This window comes from Parambassis ranga, chromosome 7, assembly GCF_900634625.1.
Source record: "Parambassis ranga chromosome 7, fParRan2.1, whole genome shotgun sequence".
Taxonomy (NCBI): Eukaryota; Metazoa; Chordata; class Actinopteri; family Ambassidae; genus Parambassis; species Parambassis ranga.
The window spans coordinates 20,536,407-20,556,760 of record NC_041028.1 but is presented as its reverse complement, the minus strand read 5'-3'; the positions used below and the strand labels follow the sequence as shown (position 1 = coordinate 20,556,760).

The 20,354-nt window shown below is 38.7% G+C and overlaps 1 protein-coding gene across 1 annotated transcript; it reads right to left on the bottom strand.

Annotated features, from left to right (window-relative positions):
• Positions 1-251: 251 nt before the first annotated feature.
• plod1a (procollagen-lysine, 2-oxoglutarate 5-dioxygenase 1a) lies at positions 252-20,325 on the bottom strand. Its single transcript, XM_028410602.1, has 19 exons — positions 19,833-20,325; positions 16,886-16,977; positions 16,371-16,504; positions 15,352-15,515; positions 14,646-14,758; positions 14,193-14,256; positions 13,527-13,624; positions 12,793-12,894; positions 12,548-12,679; positions 12,260-12,381; positions 10,780-10,884; positions 10,554-10,679; positions 10,280-10,421; positions 10,092-10,205; positions 8,035-8,100; positions 6,653-6,757; positions 6,402-6,548; positions 3,706-3,831; positions 252-2,383 (listed from the first exon to the last, which is right to left on the bottom strand). The coding sequence occupies exons 1-19, from the start codon at positions 19,918-19,920 to the stop codon at positions 2,228-2,230; spliced, it is 2,196 nt and encodes a 731-aa protein (XP_028266403.1). The 5' UTR covers positions 19,921-20,325; the 3' UTR covers positions 252-2,227.
• Between the last annotated feature and the right edge of the window lie 29 nt (positions 20,326-20,354).

Genomic DNA, 20,354 nt, shown 5'->3' with positions numbered 1-20,354 from the left:
CAGCTCAAACATTGCACACATTTTTTTGCATTATGTGACAAAGGTAACATTGATAGTGGGTAATGGTTTTATACAGTGTAAACTGTTGAGGAAAGGCACACTGCAGCAAGAATAAACACAGTACAAAGGCTGTTGCTGGGGAAGGCCTCATTTTAAGTGATGATAATCAAATGCATAAAATATATATAAAATTTCTACATATAGAACCTTTAAAGGATAAGATTATTTTAGTAGAAGAATCAGAGATGCCGTCTTTCGCACTTTTTTATACATGATCCATGATACAACTCAACCAGGACTTTTCAGTAAGAGTTTGTATATTACTGGCTCAATGTCTTGTAACACCATTTTAGCAATTCTTCTTTATTAAACTTACAGTCTAATGACCCAGCTAACTGCTCCAGGAGACATCATGTTTAAGAGGTATTACACAACTCCTGCAGACTTCAAAAGCTCATTGTTTGTTTTACATGTAATATCAGGATATCATTAAAACACAGAGCACTTACAGTTGTGTTCAAAATAATAGCAGTGTTTTTTAAAATGTGAATAAAGCTAAAAATCTTTTGCTTTCCATTCAATGGGAACACTGCACATTATATTTTACATCAAAATATGAAGAAAAAAGTATCAATATTTTAATTACTTTACAGAAAATGAAGGAAAAAATGGCATGGGCAGTTAAAAAAATAGCAGTGTCTGCATTTTTCATTACAAACTTAAATATTTACTAAATAAAATGAAAAAAACATTAAGATTTAGCATTCCTGTGAATGACTAAACTAATGTTTAGTTGTATAACCACTGTTTTTGAGAACTCCTTTACATCTGTGCTGAATGGAGTTGACCAACTTCTGGCACCTGTAAACAGCTATTCCAGCCCAGGATGATTGGCAACTTTCCACAATTTTCTTGTTTTTTTCTCAGTAACAGCATTTTTGATGTCACCTACAAGTTTTCTATTGGATTAAGGTGCAGGGATTGGGCTGACCACTCCAAAACCTTAATTTTGTTGGTCTGGAACCAAGATGCTGCTCACTTACTGCTGTGTTTGGGTTCATTGTCTTGTTGAAACGCCAATTTCAAGGGCATTTCCTCTTCAGCATAAGGCAGCATGACTTCCAAGTATTTTGATATAAGCAAATTGATCCATGATCCCTGGAATGCGATAAATAGGCCCGACACCATAGTAAGAGAAACAGCCCCATATTATGATGCTTGCACCACCATGCTTCACGGTCTTCAGAGTGTATTGTAGCTTGGTTTGGGGGTCTTCTGACTAATTGTCTGCAGCCCTTGGACCCAAAAAGAACAATCTGACTTCCATTAGTCAACAAAATGTTTCTTCATTTCTCTTTAGGCCAGTCGATATGTTCTTTGGCAAATTGTATCCTCTTCAGCACATGTCTTTTTTTTAACAGTGGGACTTTGTGGGGACTTCTTGCCAATAGATTAGCCTCACACAAGCATCTTCTAATTGTCACATGACTCACAGACTCACAGGTAACTTCAGATCATCTCCGTCCCTGGAGCTGATCATTGGCTGACAAGAGAGACGCAGTTTTCTTCCACGACTCTCTTGGTTGGCTTTCCATTTTAAAGCATTGGAGATCATTTTAGCTGAGTAGCCTATCATTTTCTACACTTATATGTTTTCCCCTCTCCAATCAACGTTGTAATTAAAGCATGCTGTTCTTCTGAACAATGTCTGGCATGACCCATCTTTTTCAGGTTTTAAGAGAGAATTGCATGTACAACATGTGCTGGCTTCATTCTTAAATAAGAGCTACCTGAATAAACACCTTTTTCTTCACATAATGAATGACCTCACTGATTGAACTCTACACTGCTATTATTTTGAACATGCCCCTTTCATTTAAGTATTAAATTATACAGACTCAGAAGCATTCATATCATAAATGTTGAGTCTGTTGGTTTCTCTGACTCTACTACACCTACTGGTAAATTATTTGCCATGTAATTATATGATTTATACCAAAAACTGTGTTTAATCTGGTTAGTTATGTTGGAATGCTATTATTATGAACACAACTGTATCTGATGCACTTTATCACAAATCACCCATTAGTGTAACAGAGCAACAGGCAAATAGCATGTATATGAATGAAAAAATAAATCTCCACTCTGGATCAGAAAGGAGCAGTTGTAATCAGTGTGGGACATCTTTGTTCTGGATGGACAGGTGAGCTGTGTCATCTCTAAAAATTCAGGGATCCACAAAGGACACTGCAATGTAGCGGACACCAGCAGTGGTGGGCAGGCCTTCATGGTAATGGGTAAGGCGGCCCGGATGCATGAGGGCCCAGCCTTTACGGGGAGCGTGAATGGAGCAGTCATAGCGGAGAAACCTGCACCCACCGCCCTGCAGTCATAAAACAAAACGTATTTAAACCACTGACACACAAACAATGTTTTTCAATGTTTCTTTGTTATCAGGTGATTCTTCAGATCAACAGAACAGTTGTTTTTTCCACATATTGATTTTTTAAATTGGATTCTTAATTGAATATTACATCTGTAATAGACATCTCTGACAGACAACGGAGCGCCTTCTCCAAAATGCTCAGACAGCTTCGTTGTCACACAGAACGCTACAGGAAAGCTTTCCTGCCTCATGGCTTAAGACTGTACAACACCTCACCTCTGTGCCAGAGATAACATGGACTCACTGCTGTAAGGGACAGATCTTGCACAAGATTTTGCACAAGGTTTAGGTTTTCTTACTTTTTTAAAATTGCACACTGTTGTTCTTGTATATCATATCATTTCATATCTTCATACCAAATTGCACAATCCGAGTTAGACTTATATTTATACCTGCATTACAAATTGCACAATTTTGCTTTTGCACCTGTGTTTATTTTTTTATCTTGCTGTAAATAATGTTTATACTGTTTAATTCTTACCATTAGAGGTATATTTTTTTTTTTTTGGTATTCTTGAGTGACTGTTTTCAGCTGCTGCAACAGTGAAATTTCCCAGCTTGGGATGAATAAAGTATTTTCTATTCTATTCTATTGTATTCTATTCTATATTAAATGAATGAATTATACATGGACCTAACAATAGCTTTTTTTTTCAGTACTACATTTGGCAAATACAACAGGACAAGCATTAAGTCCAATTCTGTCATTGAATGAATCACTACAAAGTTTGGTTAATGTGCTGCAATAGCTATGGTATACTTTCTGCTGTCTTAATAAAATTCTCAAGATGGTTTAATAATTCCTATCATTGTAGGGTTCGGTTATGAAAAATATAGTGTAATTTTAGCTTACCACTAACAGTGAAGAAACTGGAGTGTCATACACAAATATTACCTGCATACTAATGTATAATATACAATTAGCTTCAACTAAATTATACAGTGGGGTGATAGCTGTTTAGGACCAGTTCATTAAGGATGCAGGAAAAGTATATTAAAAGCAATGATTTACAATGCTTGCTTCAACCTCATAGTCATGCAAAGGACTCAGAACACAAAAATGACAAAAAAGTCTGGCACAACAAGAATAATTCTGATGTTTGAAACATGTTTGCTCAAGACTTTCTGAGTTGTTTGAGGGTTGCACCATCAAATAAGGCAAAGCATACCTGACCAAACATACATGTGCAAGTTGGCTGTGAGAATGTGTTGATTAGTTAGGTAATGGGATGTTGGGTAAATAACATTTTTATTCTCACCTGGTAATCAAGGCCCACTTGATTGAGTGCAATGTTTATAGTGAATGTGGAGGCATCATGGTGTGGCTTCAAAAAAGGCTGCTCATCTGGCTTATATCTAACTACGAAAGCCAAGTCAAACTGAGCCTGCAAAAACAAAGACAAGAGTACATCATATGAGCATTCACATAGACACTGGTCACTTGGCTAGCCAGGAACCAAAGCAAGGCCTGCAACTAAAGGCTTCTCTTATTTCCAATGACACACAATGACAGTCATCAAATAACAAACAATTAAAGCTGCAAGCAGCGATGACGGGCCCTCGCACTCCAGGGGCTGATGTAATAATAGAGTAAGAGGCAGGTAGGATGAATACATCAAGAAACACAGCAGCTTTCTCTAGGGTCATCTTCGTGGCGTTGCTCCGCCCACGCGGTGTAACATCAAGCTGCGTTTTTGATAACTTTTGCTCAGTCATGTCTTCAGAACCATGTGACAAAATCTCATTTCCCTAGGTCATTCAAATACGAAGTGTGGAACATGGAAAATCAGCCAGAACACAATTCATGCCGCCAGTAGGTGGCACTATGAGAGTTTCAGCTCGTTAGCATATCAATCTGTTCAGAATGACAGGCTCTGCATCGTGATTTTTTCATTCACATTGGATGAAGTATGTGAGAGATACAGCCACAAATACATCCATTGTACACATACATCCTGTGCGTTGGCGAAGGGTCAACTTCATGGCGGCACCACAGCCAGACCGTATGACAAAGTGCTGCGTTTTTGATAACTTTTGGTCCCTGACCCCTTAAGGGCAAGGGCACCAATTTTCAGTCGTATCATAAATTCCCCTAGGAGGAGTTTGCAAAAGTGCGGGGTGTGCAAATTGGAACATGGCGTGGTTTTTCCAAGACGGCCGACACGCAGTAGGGGGTGGAATTGTTTTTCCGAAGGCATGTTTTCAGGCATGAGGTGATACATCAGCATACCAGTTTTCCTGGCCGTAGCTGTTACGCAGAATATTTTTTTTAAATTCTAGGGGGTGCTGCAAAGCCACTTGGACAGTCACTGTAATGGCTACAATTTCAGATCGCCATTTTTCGCGATCCTGGCCAGTCTGCCAATTTTGTATGTATGCAAGACAGTCTTAAGGTCTTAGATTTACTCTCTTACAGTCTTAGATTTAAGTTGGCTTTAATAATTAGCTGCAAATTAAAATAAATACATCATGATGTTTGTTATTACGTATTGCTCAAAAGAAAGTTTAAATGATAAAATATGTCACTGCGACAGGAGAAAGAGCAAAGAAATCTGGTTTCTTGCACGGGGCCCAATGAATTTTGAATGATAAATTAAATTCAATGCCAGACATCTGTTGGTGACCTTAAGACAAACTCTGTCATGCAGCAACACAACCACACGAGTCATTTTACAAAAAACAAACAAAAAGTTAAGGTTCTGAAATGATCAAGTCAAAGCCACCTTATTCCAACTGAAATGTGTTCTGTACTTAAGAATGTCCTAACATGCTCCCAATCCAATGCAGAATACTAATCAGTTGTTTATAGAAGCCTTTAGTTGTTGTTATTGCTGCACAAAGGGTCATAGATGATACTGAAAACAAAGTTTCACATACTTTTGCCACTTTTTTGAAGTGAAATACTTCTGTTTCATTTGTTTGATTGTGTTCTCTTTTGCCACTGGCAGGACCTGAGGTTATTAGAGTCATATACACTGCTCAAAAAATAGGGAACACTTAAAGAACTCAATGTAACTCCATGCCAATCACACTTCTGTGAAATCAGCCTGTCCAGTTAGGATCAACACTGATTGTGAATCATTTTCAGCTGCTGTTGTGCAAATAGAACAAACAACAGGTGGAAATGAGAGGCAATTATTAAGACAACCCCTATAAAGGAGAGGTTCTGCAGGTGCTGACCACAGACCATTTCTCTGCTCTCATCCTTTCTGCTCACTTTTGCATTTTGTCAGTGCTCTCACCCCTAGAGGTAGCATGAGGCGGTGTCTACAACCCACACAAGTTGCTCAGGTAGTGCAGCTCATCCAGGATGGCACATCAATGAGAGCTGTGGCAAGAAGGTTTGCTGTGTCTGTCAGCACAGTGTCCAGAGCATGGAGGAGATACCAGGAGACAGGCCAGTACACCAGGAGACGTGGTGGGGGCCGTAGGAGGGCAACAACCCAGCAACAGCACTGCTACCATCTCCTTTGTGCAGGGAGGAACAGGAGGAGCACTGCCAGAGCCCTGCAACATGGCCTCCAGCAGGCCACTAATATGCATGTTTCTGCTCAAACTGTCAGAAACAGACTCCATGAGGGTGGTATGAGGGTATGAGTCCACAAGTGGGGCTTGTGCTTTCCATTCCCAGGCCAGCCGGGAGCCATAGGACAAACAAGGACCCTAATCTCACTCTAGGGGTCGCTGCTGAGTCATTTGGCAATGCCCATCCATGGTGACAGGGTCATCTGATGTAACTGTAAGTGTAAAGTATGAGCCTAATTTGATACATAATGTAACAAATATAGCAACTTCCTCTTTACTGGTGAAGGGTTAAGTCTGTGTAAGCTTTTGTTAGGTCTGTTGCTATCAGCCTTTCCTATAATTTACAGTTATATGGAAATGTATTTAATGTAAATAGAATAGAATAGAAATTGGAAGATGGTGTGATTGTTTAACTACATGGAGGTCTTACCTTGGTGTAATAACCTGGGTACATTTTCTCTGTTATCGGTGCTACATATTCCAGTAAGATTTTATGCCATTCCTTTTCAAATATGATTTGATTCATATGGATATCAATGGTGGGAACGTTCTCATAGCCACCTTGAATTCTCGTGTCCTGAGGAATGAGAAAATCAAATGACAGGTTTGGGTATGCAGCAGTTATGCAAATCACAGCAACTCAGATATTGAGACGTGGTTTTGTAAAATCCAGAAAAATACCACATTGCCTCCTCCTGACCACTTCCCATAGTGTTCCATTTCTTCAATGAGGTGGTCACAAGCAACATTCGAGAAAATTGGGAACCAGTACACATCAGGACAAGGCTGGAAGACATAAGACATGACTTCATGAAAGTTCTCTCTTAAATGTTGACTTTTTCTTCTGCAACCACTATACAGTTATAAAGCTTGTGCCACAATGCTTACCTATCACCTCATGCTTCAGACAACAGTAATGTGTCAACTGAGGTTTCGACATTTTTCTCTTTTCAAAAGAAAATACTTTTCCAGACTTAGATCTCCAGACTTAATGTAGATTTTGAGACCACTTTTGACAACTGAGAACATTTAGTTCATTAAGTAAAAAAAGTTAGTGCTATTATGTTACTGGGAATAGTTGAGAATTCAAATTGTTAAGCAATTGTTAAGCATCACATAAAGGACAAGTTTGCTAACAAGTTTTAAAAATAACAACAAGTTATCACTTAGAAGCACATATCTAGGTCTACATAACTGCATAAATGCAACAAGAGTGCATTCACATACAATACTTATAAACTAACACTTAGTTTATATCCTCCAACAGCATAGGTCTATAGCAGCATATGTAGCTAACAAAAGTGTTAGTTGATTCTGCTTAAGCCATGGCTATGGCTACAGTCAATGTGGATCTGACATGTAGATTTTCAGCCAAATGTTAAATGTAGAGGGTTTCTGTGTCCCATACTCAAACTACTAACTGGTTCCAAATAAAAAGGAGATAAATAGATAGATAGATTCCAGGAACCATGAGTAAACCTGCACCCTGAGAGCAGACTGAATTATATGGTACTATCAGGTCAAGCAGGTGTGACAGATCTTGGCTTTGTAGGCCTTGGAATGCAAGTGTTTGATTTTTTCCACCAGACACAAGCGTTACTGAATGCACCAGCCTTTTCGCAAGAAAATATACGTGGCAATGACATGAGATCCTTTGACCTGTATCGTTGAATAATTTTCTCCACACTCCTGTCACTGTGTCGCTTTTTGGGACCTGTTGTGTGCCAGTATGTTAATTAACACCTTGCGTTCAGGTGCTGACACTTTCACAAGATAAAGTGTACATATTCATAAATCCAGGAGTAGATTTACAGTATAAGGTGCACACATTTGTCCCCAGCTTAGGAATTCGTGGAACACTGTAATATTAACATGAACAAACTAAAATCTATGTGATAAATAGGATTTAAATTAGCCTAGCTTAATTTGTGTAATAAAATACTGCAGTCAATAGTGTGTATCAATAATAGGTTATTTGTCTTCAGACTGAAGGACAAAGTAGTTTAAAATGTTCTGTTTTTTCTCTGTTTAAGTGACTAATGTCAGCTTGCATAGCCACTTACTGTTTCAATTAGCTTGTCTTTCATGATGTGGGTGTAGTTCTCATGGATGTAGCGATCCTGCCAGTCCTAAAAGAATGAAAGAGATGTATAAATCTAAATCAAAAAACGTTATGTCCCCCTAAAAACTGCATTTGAGAACATATTTTCATGTCCAATTTCTCATAACTACTACCCCAGCTTACGTCTTTGCCACTTATGGTTGCTGCTACTATTTTAACTAGTCTCCACTCGAAGCAATTACATTGGGAAGTGTGTATGATATACACACGTGGACAAAATTGTTGGTACCCCTCTTTTAAGGAAAGAAAAACCCACAATGGTCACAAAAACAACTTGAAACTGACAAAACTAATAAATGTAAAAAATGTACTGAAAATCAACCTATGTAAATCAGACAGTGCTTTTGAATTGTTGTTTAACATAATCATTTTTAAAAAACAAACTAATGAAACAGGCCTCGACAAAAATGATGGTACCCGATAAAAGATTTAAATGAATTTTACCATAGGGATATGTTCAACTAATGTGTGTCCTCTAATTGGCATCACAAGGTGTTGTCAAACTTGTAATCAGTCAGTCTGCCTATTTAAAGGATAATTCCTGATTAAAGTAATCACTGTGCTGTTTGGTGACATGGTGTGTACCACACCGATCATGGACCACAGAAAGACAAGCAGAGAGTTGTCTCAGGAGATAAGAAAGTAAATCATAGACAAGCATGTTAAAGGTAAAGGCCATAAGACTGTCTCCAAGCAGCTTGATGTTCCTGTGGCTACAGTTGCACATATTATTTAGAAGTTAAAGGGTCCACTGGACTGTAGCCAATCTCCCTGGACATGGCCGTAAGAGGAAAATCAATGACAAATTGAAGAGACAGATAATTCAAATGGTAGCTAAAGCCCAGAACAACTTTCAAAGACAATAACAGCAAACTCCAAGGTCAAGGTACATCAGTGTCAGATCGCACCATCCATTGCAGTTTGAGTCAAAGTGGACTTCATGAGAGACGACAACACTGCTAAAAGCACATCATAGAAAAGTGAGACTGGAATTTTCCAAAATGTATAGTGACTTCTGGGAGAATGTCTTTTGGACAGATGAGACAAAACTGGAGCTTTTTGGCAAGGCACATCAGCTCTATGTTCACAGATGCACAAATGAAGCCTACCAAGAAAATAACACTGTCCCTACTGTAAAACATGGAGGAGGCTCGATTATGTTCTGGGGCTGCTTTGCTGCATCTGGCACAGGGTGTCTTGATCCTGTGCAGGGTACAATGAAATCTGAAGACTATCAAGGCATTCTGGAGCAAAATGTGCTTCCTAGTGTCAGAAAGCTGGATCTCAGTTGCAGGTCATGGGTCTTCGAACAGGATATTGACCCAAAACACACCCAAAAATGGCTAAGAGCAAAACATTGGACTGTTCTGAAATGGCCTTCTATGAGCCCTGATGTGAATCCTATTGAACATCTGTGGAAGGAGCTGAAACATGCCATCTGGAGAAGGCACCTTTCAAACCTAAGACAATTGGAGCAGTTTGCACAGGAAGAATGGGCCAAAAAACCTGCAGAAGTGCAGAAGTCTCATTGACATTTACAGAAATCGTTTTATTGCAGTAATTGCCTCAAAATGTTGTGCAACATAATATAAAGTTATTAGTTTTTTGTCCAGGTCTGTTTCAGCTTTTTTTAAATAATATTAATAATGTTATACAACAATTCAAAAGCAATGTCTAGTTCATATTGTTTAATTTTGAGTATTTATTATTAGTTTTGTCAGTTTCAAGTTGTTTTGTGACCATTGTGGGTTTTTCTTTCCTTAAAAGAGGGGTACCAACAATTTTGTCCACGTGTGTAAGGGGAATGTGGTTTGAGCTCATTGCTGTCTTTTAACTCACATTTTAGAATCACTATGAGGATTTGTTATTGCATATACCATTATATTCACTTATCTCTTTACACCCAGTGCAATTTCCAACCACTAAAAAATGAAGAGGGAACCCCTCCTGCATCACATTATAAACACATTTATTCAACATTCATTCTGATCATCTCACCACTGGATTTTCAAAGATCTGCCATAGGTCATTATGCAGATGATTGGTCTGGTAATTTTCTGTTGACAGGATACGGCCAAATGTGTGCATGTTGGTTACATACATGAAGACTCCCTGAGAGAAAAGTCAGAGGTCAAATAATATAGTGGTTTTATTGTTTGTGGAAGTTTTCATGTCATTTCACTGACCTTAGTGCGGACATTGTGACAGAAAGCCATGTCAGGGTCTAAGATGTGTGAGCTAAAAAGCTTATATTCTGTCAGCTCTGATCTGAGGAGACTGGCCTTCACCAGGTACACATTGGACACATATGGGACATTCCACACACCCCTAAAAACAATACAAACACATACAATTTTAACACCAACATAACGATTTTCTATAGCAGAACAAACTGCTGCCTAAGGTTAAACTGTCAATCAAATCCCAGATCTTTTGTTAACATGTGTATAAGCAACTTACAATCTCCGTCCTTGAACTATGTCAACGTAGTCCTCAGACCTGGCATAGTAGCCATCTGCACTGAGGGCTCCCCAGAAGTTGCTCCACAATCTGCCAGCACGGGTTATCATCGGGGCAATAATTGGACTAAACAATGATTTAAAAAGTGATTGTGATTAGATGAGCTACAAGACTAGAGCATGAATTGGATTATAATTGATAAAATCATAGTAATAAATCTACTTACAGGTTTTGTTCAATAAGTATTTTGAGAGTGTCCTTGTTCTTCAAGACTACTTCAATATCCAAGGTGAAGAAATATTCACAGTCCTTGTCCTTCCGGCACAAATCACTTGAAGGAAGGAAAGACAGAAAGACTTACATGAGTGTTGTATGGCATTACAGTAAGAGTTTGTAATTTTTTGCACTAGCCACAACTTGCCATGTTACAGTGCAAGATGCCTGAAATCGTCCCACAGCCAAAAAAAACACACACACACATGGTACCGTAAGTTACATATACCATACTTTTGCCATCCATATTTAATAAATTATAACTCTAATCCTAAACTTTGTTGCCATCTTTAGCTTGTCTTCAGGTATACACCGAGTAGTTGTAACATGCTACCTTGACAGCTGTGAGGTAACAAGAAAAAACATAGATCAAATAAAGAGAAACTTAAGAGCAATTTAAATTCAATTAAAAATGTAAATTACAGTGATGGGCGAGCCCTCGCACTTTACTCTGGTCATCTCTGTTGGGAGATGTAGCAAGGCCAGCAGGGGTTTAGGAAATGTGTTCCCCTCATGAACCATCTGACAATATAGATTCTTATAATATTTTTCAAAACAAGTGTAAATTTCTTGGAAGTTATCTTTCACTTGTTTGGCTATTGGGTCTTAAATTTTATGCACTACTCTTTCTGCTTGTTGTTTTCTTAGTTTGTATGCCAGGTTTTTAGCTGCTTTGCTACCAACTTCATAGTATCTCTGTTCAAAACAGTTAGTTTCTTCTGGATATCTATCTCGTAAATATCTTTGATCTGATTTTTAATTTCATTCATTTTTGAGTCTAATTGGATATCTTTTTTATTTATTTATTTTTAATTTCCGTAACTCTTTTTCTAGATTGTCCAATTTTTCCTGTCTGAGCCTCCTTTGTAGAGCTAATTTTGCAAAAATTTTCCCTTGTAAAATGGCCTTTTCAGCATCCCAAACCATGAGTGGGGACACCTCCCCATTGTCATTCTCGGACAGATATAACAAAATTTACTCTTTTTTCGAGAAAAAAGAGAAAATTTGAATTAAGCCTCCAGGTAAATGTATTTTTGTTATTTTTCAGATTTAGATGTAGATGGGGCTATGGTCAGAGTAAAAAGTATAGTGACTAGATGTTGGATTGAACTCTCCACATGTCACAAATACCCATCTCTCTTATCTTTTTTCTCACCTTTATACCCACTGTAGTATTCTGTGACTGAGTTGGTCTTGAAACATCCCACTTTGGATTCAATCTCAGATTAAAGTCACCTTCACAAATGACTACTCCCTGGGCTTTTGTGATCATAAGGTCCAGAATGTGTTCAAAATGGCAGACTCCCTGTACTTCCCATAAAAGACTATTTTTCTCGAAAAAAGATGATACATCTGTGTAACGAGTTTTGTGTCTGTAGGTCGAACAGGGACTCAGATCTCATGTATGTCTCTGTATGTGATGAAGAACTCACAAGCCTAGGTTGCGGGAGTCAGCTCCATCCATTTTTTCTGCAGGCCCAAAGACCTTGACATCCCGATAAAAGCTTCCATGGTCCTGCAGGAAGGAGCTGACTTGACGCTCATGATGAGCTTCCTGGGGCAGGTAAAAAAAAAGAGTGAGCATTTAGATGAAAAGCTTCCTGGGGCAAGAAAAACAAAAAGTAAGCAGGTAGATAAAAAATGCAATGTCAAATGTTATAATGTCAAGTATTATAGACAGAGATCTTTCTGTGGATATACAGAAAGTGTCTCTAGTATACCTGGTTGTAAATAAAAAGTTTGAGTCTGTTCTTGGGGTACTGAAGTTTCAGCAGCCGTTCAAAGAATACTGTGACGAAGGGAGTTGGCTGCTGAATGAAGACACCGATCACCACGAGTGGATATTCACTATCCTGTAAGAAAACCAGCATCATAACAGTTCCAGAAAAAAAGGTTTGATTATATTTCTGGCACCAAACAAAAACAGCTGCTGATTAAATGTGGTGTTTATTGGAGATGAACAGACCTTGAGTGCAGTGAGTGAATGCAGACCTTCATGACACACTGTGCAACCAGTCTCAAATGTCCATGCATTGGGGATGTAGTTACCCAAGTAATTGATCTGGAGCTGCATGACAAATCATTACCTCTTTAGTCAATATCATATAGTTGCTTGGAATACAGTTGTGCTCATACATTTATATACCCTGGCAGAATTTATGATTTCTTGGCCATTTTTCAGATAATATGAATGATAACAAAAAAACTTTTCAAGTAAAGAAAGAAAAAGGAGTTTAGAAATTGGTCTAAAATTGGTGTCACCACCGCATGCTTAAAACTCACATGTACACTCCCACTTGACAAACTGCTGTTTATGATATTAAGCAAATCTGGTGCCAGAGTAGAACAGACCTCTTTAAAAAATAGGAGGTGGGACTGGATCACTGGGAGACCCAGCAGGTTTCATATGATCAATTATTTCTCTCAGAAAGGGCAGGCTGACATGCTCAAACTGGTCAAACACAGTAAAGGATCACCTTATCTTATTTAACTGAAATCAAATTTGAATCAAGTTTAGGCTGATGCTGCATCTCTTTAATTAACATTACATTGGCTACATAAATAGAAAGACTACTGTAGAAAGACCTCTGTAGAAAGGAAATAACATTTAGAGACATAGTGTTTTAATGACAGTCCACACTACTAAAAATGGTAAATTCCAATTTAATGCCACATTATTTACATTTTATTGTGCAGTACCTTTGTGGGCCCATTTCCATGGATGATGATAGGCAGGGTGTCATACAGCACATTTCTGGCTCGTACTCGACTGTCCTCAAACTTCAGCACTACCTCATCTGGAAACCAGACAAAGAAGTCCACCATACATCCAAATATTCAACACTGGGCCACTGGCCACAGGATGTCTAGTTTGGCAGAGGCCTCCTCTTCTTTCATATGCACCATGTCAGAGGATGTCAGAGTTAGCAATGCACACTGTAATGTACTCTATTATGGGACCGCTGAGAACTGTTATGCAGCTAGCCAATTAGTTTGGAATGTGCTAGGATAGCTAGGGTTGTTTCACACAGAATGAAAGCATAATTGAGTTAGGAGACGGTGATTAATAGAAGGGGTTGGAAGCCCACAAATCGGTCTGCCACAGACAGATATTATAGCAGATTCTGTAGTTGGTCATTGCCAAAGAGACTCCCATAATAAAACACAGAGTAAGGTTATAAAAATAACTATATAGTATAGATAGCATTGTGTCATTTCTCTATTTGTATTTGTGGTCTTTGTTATCTAAATGTAAAATTATCATATTTCTTTTCTATAAAAGTGTTGTAAAAACTGGCAGACCTCCAGTTCAGTTGTCAAAAGCCATCACTTGTTGCACTATGAAACAAAATGCACAGCACTCACCAAGGGACCCATGAAGGTTCTGGAACAATCTGCATGTGTTGTCCAGTGTAATATTAATAGATTTCTGAAAGATGTAAAATATGTTGCTTTACCTGCATATCTAACATAGACAAAATGACACATAACAAGCATAAAAATGAAACATGAGAGATTATGCTAAAAACTTTAAATATAAAATGTGTATATATGTTTAGAGTAAAAACAAAGCAGCATCTTAATTCATCTATCCATTTTCTGAACCTGCTTGTTCCAACCAGGAATGCAGTGAGGCGGCAGTGCTAACCACTGAACCACCATGCCACCCCACTATCTTAATGTTTATTCATAATAATATAAACTGAAGACTGAATCTGCTTTACTATACTTATGCTGCTTATGCAGATTATTAAAAACGTTAATGTGATATCAAGAATATTGATCTATAATGTGAACACAGCAGAAAACATGTCTTACTCTCTTTGCTGGATCAATGTAAATCTTGGTGTAGAACAGCTGGTCACTTTCATTGTCTTGTCCCGTCCAGTTAGCAACCATTTTTTTTATGTTGGGAAGGTAGCCAACAAAACCTGATGACAGCAAAAAAATCCAGACAGAAAGTGAGGAGGTTCATCAACATATTTCATCTTCCATATTAAAATTTCCAAACTGTTTCCACCTTTAAGCACACAGGAAAAAACTTCCAACTGAGCATTGAGTGTATACAGCAGAATCACTGTGTATATTGAGAGGTCTGTAAGCAAAACAGTTATCATGATGACATGTATGAAGTCATACACTGTCTTAGTCAATGAAGATATAATACTAACAATTAGAATGAAATGAGAGTTTAAATTGACGCAACTGGACTCATGGATTTTTAGGGGAGTGGCAAAATGTCTTATCCATGAGCCTCGATTTAAACTCTTGGACATAACATGACCAGGATGAATAATCAAATATGAGATTTCTGTTCCTTAATGAAGCTCTTTTCACAATTATTTCATGTAAATGTTCCTCCATAAGATTCTCTTAAATACACTGTGCGTAAACTAATCCAGTCTATCCTAAAACTGCTATACAATTTGTCATAAAGCACCCTCTGATACAATTATTTAAGAGAAAAACACAGACTCAGCAATATCACGATACATGCTCATCCTGACAGGAGTGACAGACGTACCCCCTGAGCCCAGGAATCTATTGCCCTCCCTGTAGTGCGGGTGTTTGTCCTCCAGATGTCTGTCGGGCCAGATAAGGCTCTCAGAAGAGAAGACCACCTTATGGCGTGCCTGCTGGAACTTCTTTAGCAACTCCGTGGGACCCGAGGCAAAAACTACATCGTAGCTGTGTTGAACAGGGAGTGCAGAATGCTTAATTTTTCAGATTAAAGTTGCCTATAGTTGTTTTTACTGGCAGAAAATAAAAAGAACACTCTCTTGATGAGTATGTGTACATATTTTTTTACTGTAATGAACTGTATCAGTATCAAGTGACAACCTCCAGGACTGAGAAACGAACCATGTGAAAGTGCCCCAAAGTGCATTTCACCCCACAGCAGGCTAGGTAAAAAAGTGAGTCAATCCACATAGACTCCCAAACTAAATGGCCAACTTTACAGCAGAAATAAACATGTTTGCTGCCTAGTTTTGGTCACTATTTAGCAACCCATTTTGTGACAACTGTACTGGGGTGATTTGTTTTAACTATATGAGAATTTAACATTATGTGCAATTATGGGTTTTATTGCCTTAAGTGACATGCAAATGCTGATTTACAGGACAAGCTTCCACCTTTTGAGACTGCCTGCCTGTCTCAGCACCATTCACACTCCAACTTGATCATCCTGTTTATGATCAGTGTGTGTATCTGTATCTTAAGACGTAGGAGAGACAGTTTCACAATAAGGTTAACCTACAACCCTATAGACTGTTAGAATTACATTTGTTTGCAAAATTGCTTGAAAATGATGGACAGCTATGGGTGTAAAACAGCTTGATTAGATTGAGGCCACTTCTTTTTGGGAGTTTCGGTCCAGGTGTTTTGTCTGCAGTCAGGTATTATTGCTGAGTGAATGAAAACATGTGGATGACAGAAAAGCATAGAAGACAGCAAAAATCTTTCGTGTTGTATTAGTTTGGCTTGAATATCTCACTTTCACAGTAAAATCAGAGAGTGAAAATGCATGCAGAGACACTCTACCTGTCAATGAAAAGGATAATTTGGTCCTCATTCTCCATCTCCTCAAGAGCTGCTTTAAGGAGTCGCACTTTCTGGCCTCCCCCTGGAGCAGACGTGTAATCACCACCTTTCCATTTGTGACCTTGGCCAAGCACCTTCAAACATACATCAAAAGGATTAATTTACTGAACTTTGAAAACATGGATTTAATGCAATCCATTCTTTAATTTAGGAAGACTATGTTATTTTTTATCTTGCTGTAAATAATGTTTATACTGTTTAATTTTTACTGTTAGAGGTATATTTTTTATTTTTTAGTATGCTTGAGTGCCTGTATTTTGCTGCTGCAAAAGTGAATTTTTTTTTTATTTTATTCTATTAGCATATATTTTTGTGTGACTTAAATGTAAAAACAATGATTACTTTGCAGGTAAAGCTACAACAAGAAAGCAATTGGGAGTTATTTTCTCCTAAAGATATAAAATAATGTCAGGTCTGAATGGCAGGAAACATAAAAATGTTGCTGGGGTTCTTACCTTGACAGTGTAGTTAAAGTGTTTAGCTGATCTCAAGAAGCGCATAAAGCCATCAGTTTCTTGGGTGGCAACAGTCACAACAAATAGTTTCTCTGAAAGAGTTTAAAAAAAATGAACTATTTTTTTGTTCACAACCACCTAATTGAGTTTTTACGTGTATATCTTACTACACAGAACTGGCCTATTAACTGAAAACATACAAAAGGGCTACATGGGGCCTAAATTAATCTGATGTTAAGTTTTCTAAACATTAGGTTGGCAGCTGCCAACGTATCCTTGGGCAAAGCAGTCAACACAACAGGATATGTACCACAGGCTTTTACTGCTGATCATTCCTATACTGGACCCAGAAACTACAGATCAATCTCCAACCTCACTTTTACTTTCAATCAACAGTATGTTTAATGTGTTCCAGTCTGGATTCAGAGCCCACCACAGCACTGGTTAAAGTCACTAATGACCTTCTCATGGCATCAGACCATAGACTTGTCTCTGTACTTGTTCTACTGGATCTCAGTGCTGCCTTTGACGCTGTAGAACACAGCATCTTACTACACAGATTAGAACATGAGATTAGGATTACAGGGACAGCACTGCGCTGGTTTAAATCATATTTATCTGACAGATATCTGACCACTTCTTTCATGTTAATGATGTTTTCCTCCTCGCGTACAAGGGTAAATCATGGTGCCACAGGGTTCAGTGCTTGGACCAATCCTGCTCACCCTCTACAATGATGATACCCAGCTGTATTTATCCATGAAGCCTGAAAAAACAGAGCCGTTAGTCAGACTACAGGCGTGTCTAAAGGACATGGACTGGATGACCTCCAACTTTTTACTGTTAAACTCTGACAACACTGAGGTCATTGTTTCTGCAACATCTCAGAACTAGATTATCAGATACCATTCTCTCTCTCTGGATGGCATTACTTTGTCCTCCAGTATGACTGTGAAGAACCTCGGAGTTATCTTTGATCAAGACATGCCGTTTATCTCTCATATTAATTAAACAGGTCTCCAAGACCGCCTTCTTTCTACTCTGTAATATTGCTAAGATCAGGAGCATCCTCTCAGAGTGATGCTGAAAAACTCCTCCATGCTTTTGTTACTTCTAGACTGGACTACTGCAACAGGTTTACTTGTAGTCCCTAGGATTCATAGAAGTAGAATGGGAGGATGAGCCTTTAGCTATCCGGCACCGCTACTATGGAACCAGTTACCAATCTGGGTCCAAGAGGCTGCCTCCATCTTTAAGACTAGACTTAAAACTTTTATGTTTAGTAAAGTGTATAGTTAGCTTTAAACATAGTATGTAGGGCTGATAGGTATAGATACAGTCACTTGTTGACATGGCTTCAGCCACAGGTATAACAGGTATCATAGGTCCGATAAATTCTTAGCTTTTAGCACAGCAAACATGATCCACTGAGCAGTTACCTGTCCCCTTAAATCCCCCTCTCACCCTCCTACCTCTCCTCTATTCTCATCAGTCTGGTTCATACTAGTGATTAATGTTATAAACTGTGTTTGCTGTCTTCCTTGTAGTTTTGTGCCTCGCTCTCTCTCTCTCTCTTTGCAGGTATCGCTGCCTCCAGACCTGCATGCTGACCTGCAGTCCGGTCCCTGAATTTTTCATTGACTACACCAGTCTCTGCTGCTCATCTTTGTCTTAATTACTATTACTATGTAGGAAGATATATATATATATATATATACTGTTTCATCTTGCAACATCAACATCCTGACATGTTTGTTCTCTGTAATGTATGATGTTTGTGCATGTTTGTTCATCTCTCTCTCTTCTTCATCCTCTCTGTCTTGTCTCTTCTTCTCCTCCTCTACCCGGCCGACTGTCAGCAGGAAGGTTCTCCTTATGAACCGGGTCCTGTTCAAGGTTTCTTCCTGTTAAAAGGGGCTTTTTCTGGCCACTGTTACTTTTAAGAGGGTTCAGGCTCTGGGTCTCTGTGAAGCGCTTTGAGACAATTCTGACTGTAAAATGCGCTATACAAATAATGAATTGAATACATTGAATTGAGTTCAATTGAATTAAATTAAAAGATGCATCAAGGAATGAAGTACATTTATATAATGAGCACACTGTGAATCGGCCACTTGAGGATCTTTTTGTGATATTTATTTATCTAATTGTCCTGCTGTGAACTAGCCTGTGTCTGCCTGGTAAATCCTTGCAAGGACTTCTCATAAAAAATTTCGGAACCGCTGAACTGCTACAGTTGACACGTTATAACGTGAATTGGGCTACGTTGTAATGTGATAGCGTGTTATAACTTGAAAAGTTTCACGTTAGCTGACACGGTTTAATAGCTGATTTTAGTGAATATAACACCTAACCCACTGCTGATGTCTCGTCCACGTCAGCGGCCAGAATGCTCCTCGGCGCCTGACTGCACACATTTTGTAGTAGTAAAATCCCAAACCCAAATTCGGGATTGAAATGTGCCTTTTCAGTGTCTTTTAATAAACTACTTTGTGAACTACTATAGGCTACTCTCCGGATCTTTGGGTAGCGGATGTACGAAGTCTTTGTTGTAACATTTTTTTCTGAAGTTACTCTAAGTCGTCAATGGACGAGGGGTACGAGCTCTGTCAGTTTTAATGGCCTTGCATTACCGACTTTTGCCAGAATATTCTGAATTCAAACATTTTTTGCTACAGGTTTATGTTCAGACCAGACACTCATGAGCTAGAGAGGAAGGGGTCTCCCTCATTTCACACTGAGCCAATTTTCCTGAGGGATCTTCCCATAGGGATTATTCTATTCTATTCTATTCTATTCTATTCTATTCTGTTCATTAGGGGCTCAAACATCACCGTTTCAGTCCCAGAGGATGGCTTTACCTAAACGTAGTCATCGGTTTTTATCTGCTGATACAGTGAGAAGCCTTCGGTGCAAACATGTTAGGTGTCGGACGGCATAGACTTACCTTCGGGGATTCGCTTCTCACACATTGTCAGGGGGAAACATCCATAGACAAAAATAAATAAAAACAATCGGAAAGAAGAGAGTATCATGTCTGGTCTTTACTAGAGTCCAAGTATGAACTGATGAGTCCCCCCGACAACTTTTTGCCTGCAGTGCCTGCACTCTTTCTCTCTCTTATTCTCTGTCTATCTGCTCTTCTCTCATACTGACACACGCAAACCTTGAATTGGACCAAACGACAGCTGCAATAGAATAAGAGATTTAAAACATTCGTTTGACGTTTTGCTGACTTTAACGCGTTTGTTCTTCAGTCTTGTATAAACAGCAGGCTCGTGTGTTATAAATGCACTCTTCCAAAATGGGTGGGGAAAGAGCTGTTTAAATTACCAGCTGTTCTGTGGCCATGAGAACCCGCACGTAGCCCGTGGATTGGGGCGTATGCTACTAGTTTACATATTCTTGCTTGATATTTGGATTGAACTTGCACCTCTTGTCTTTTTTGTCATATTGCAGCTAATGTTTG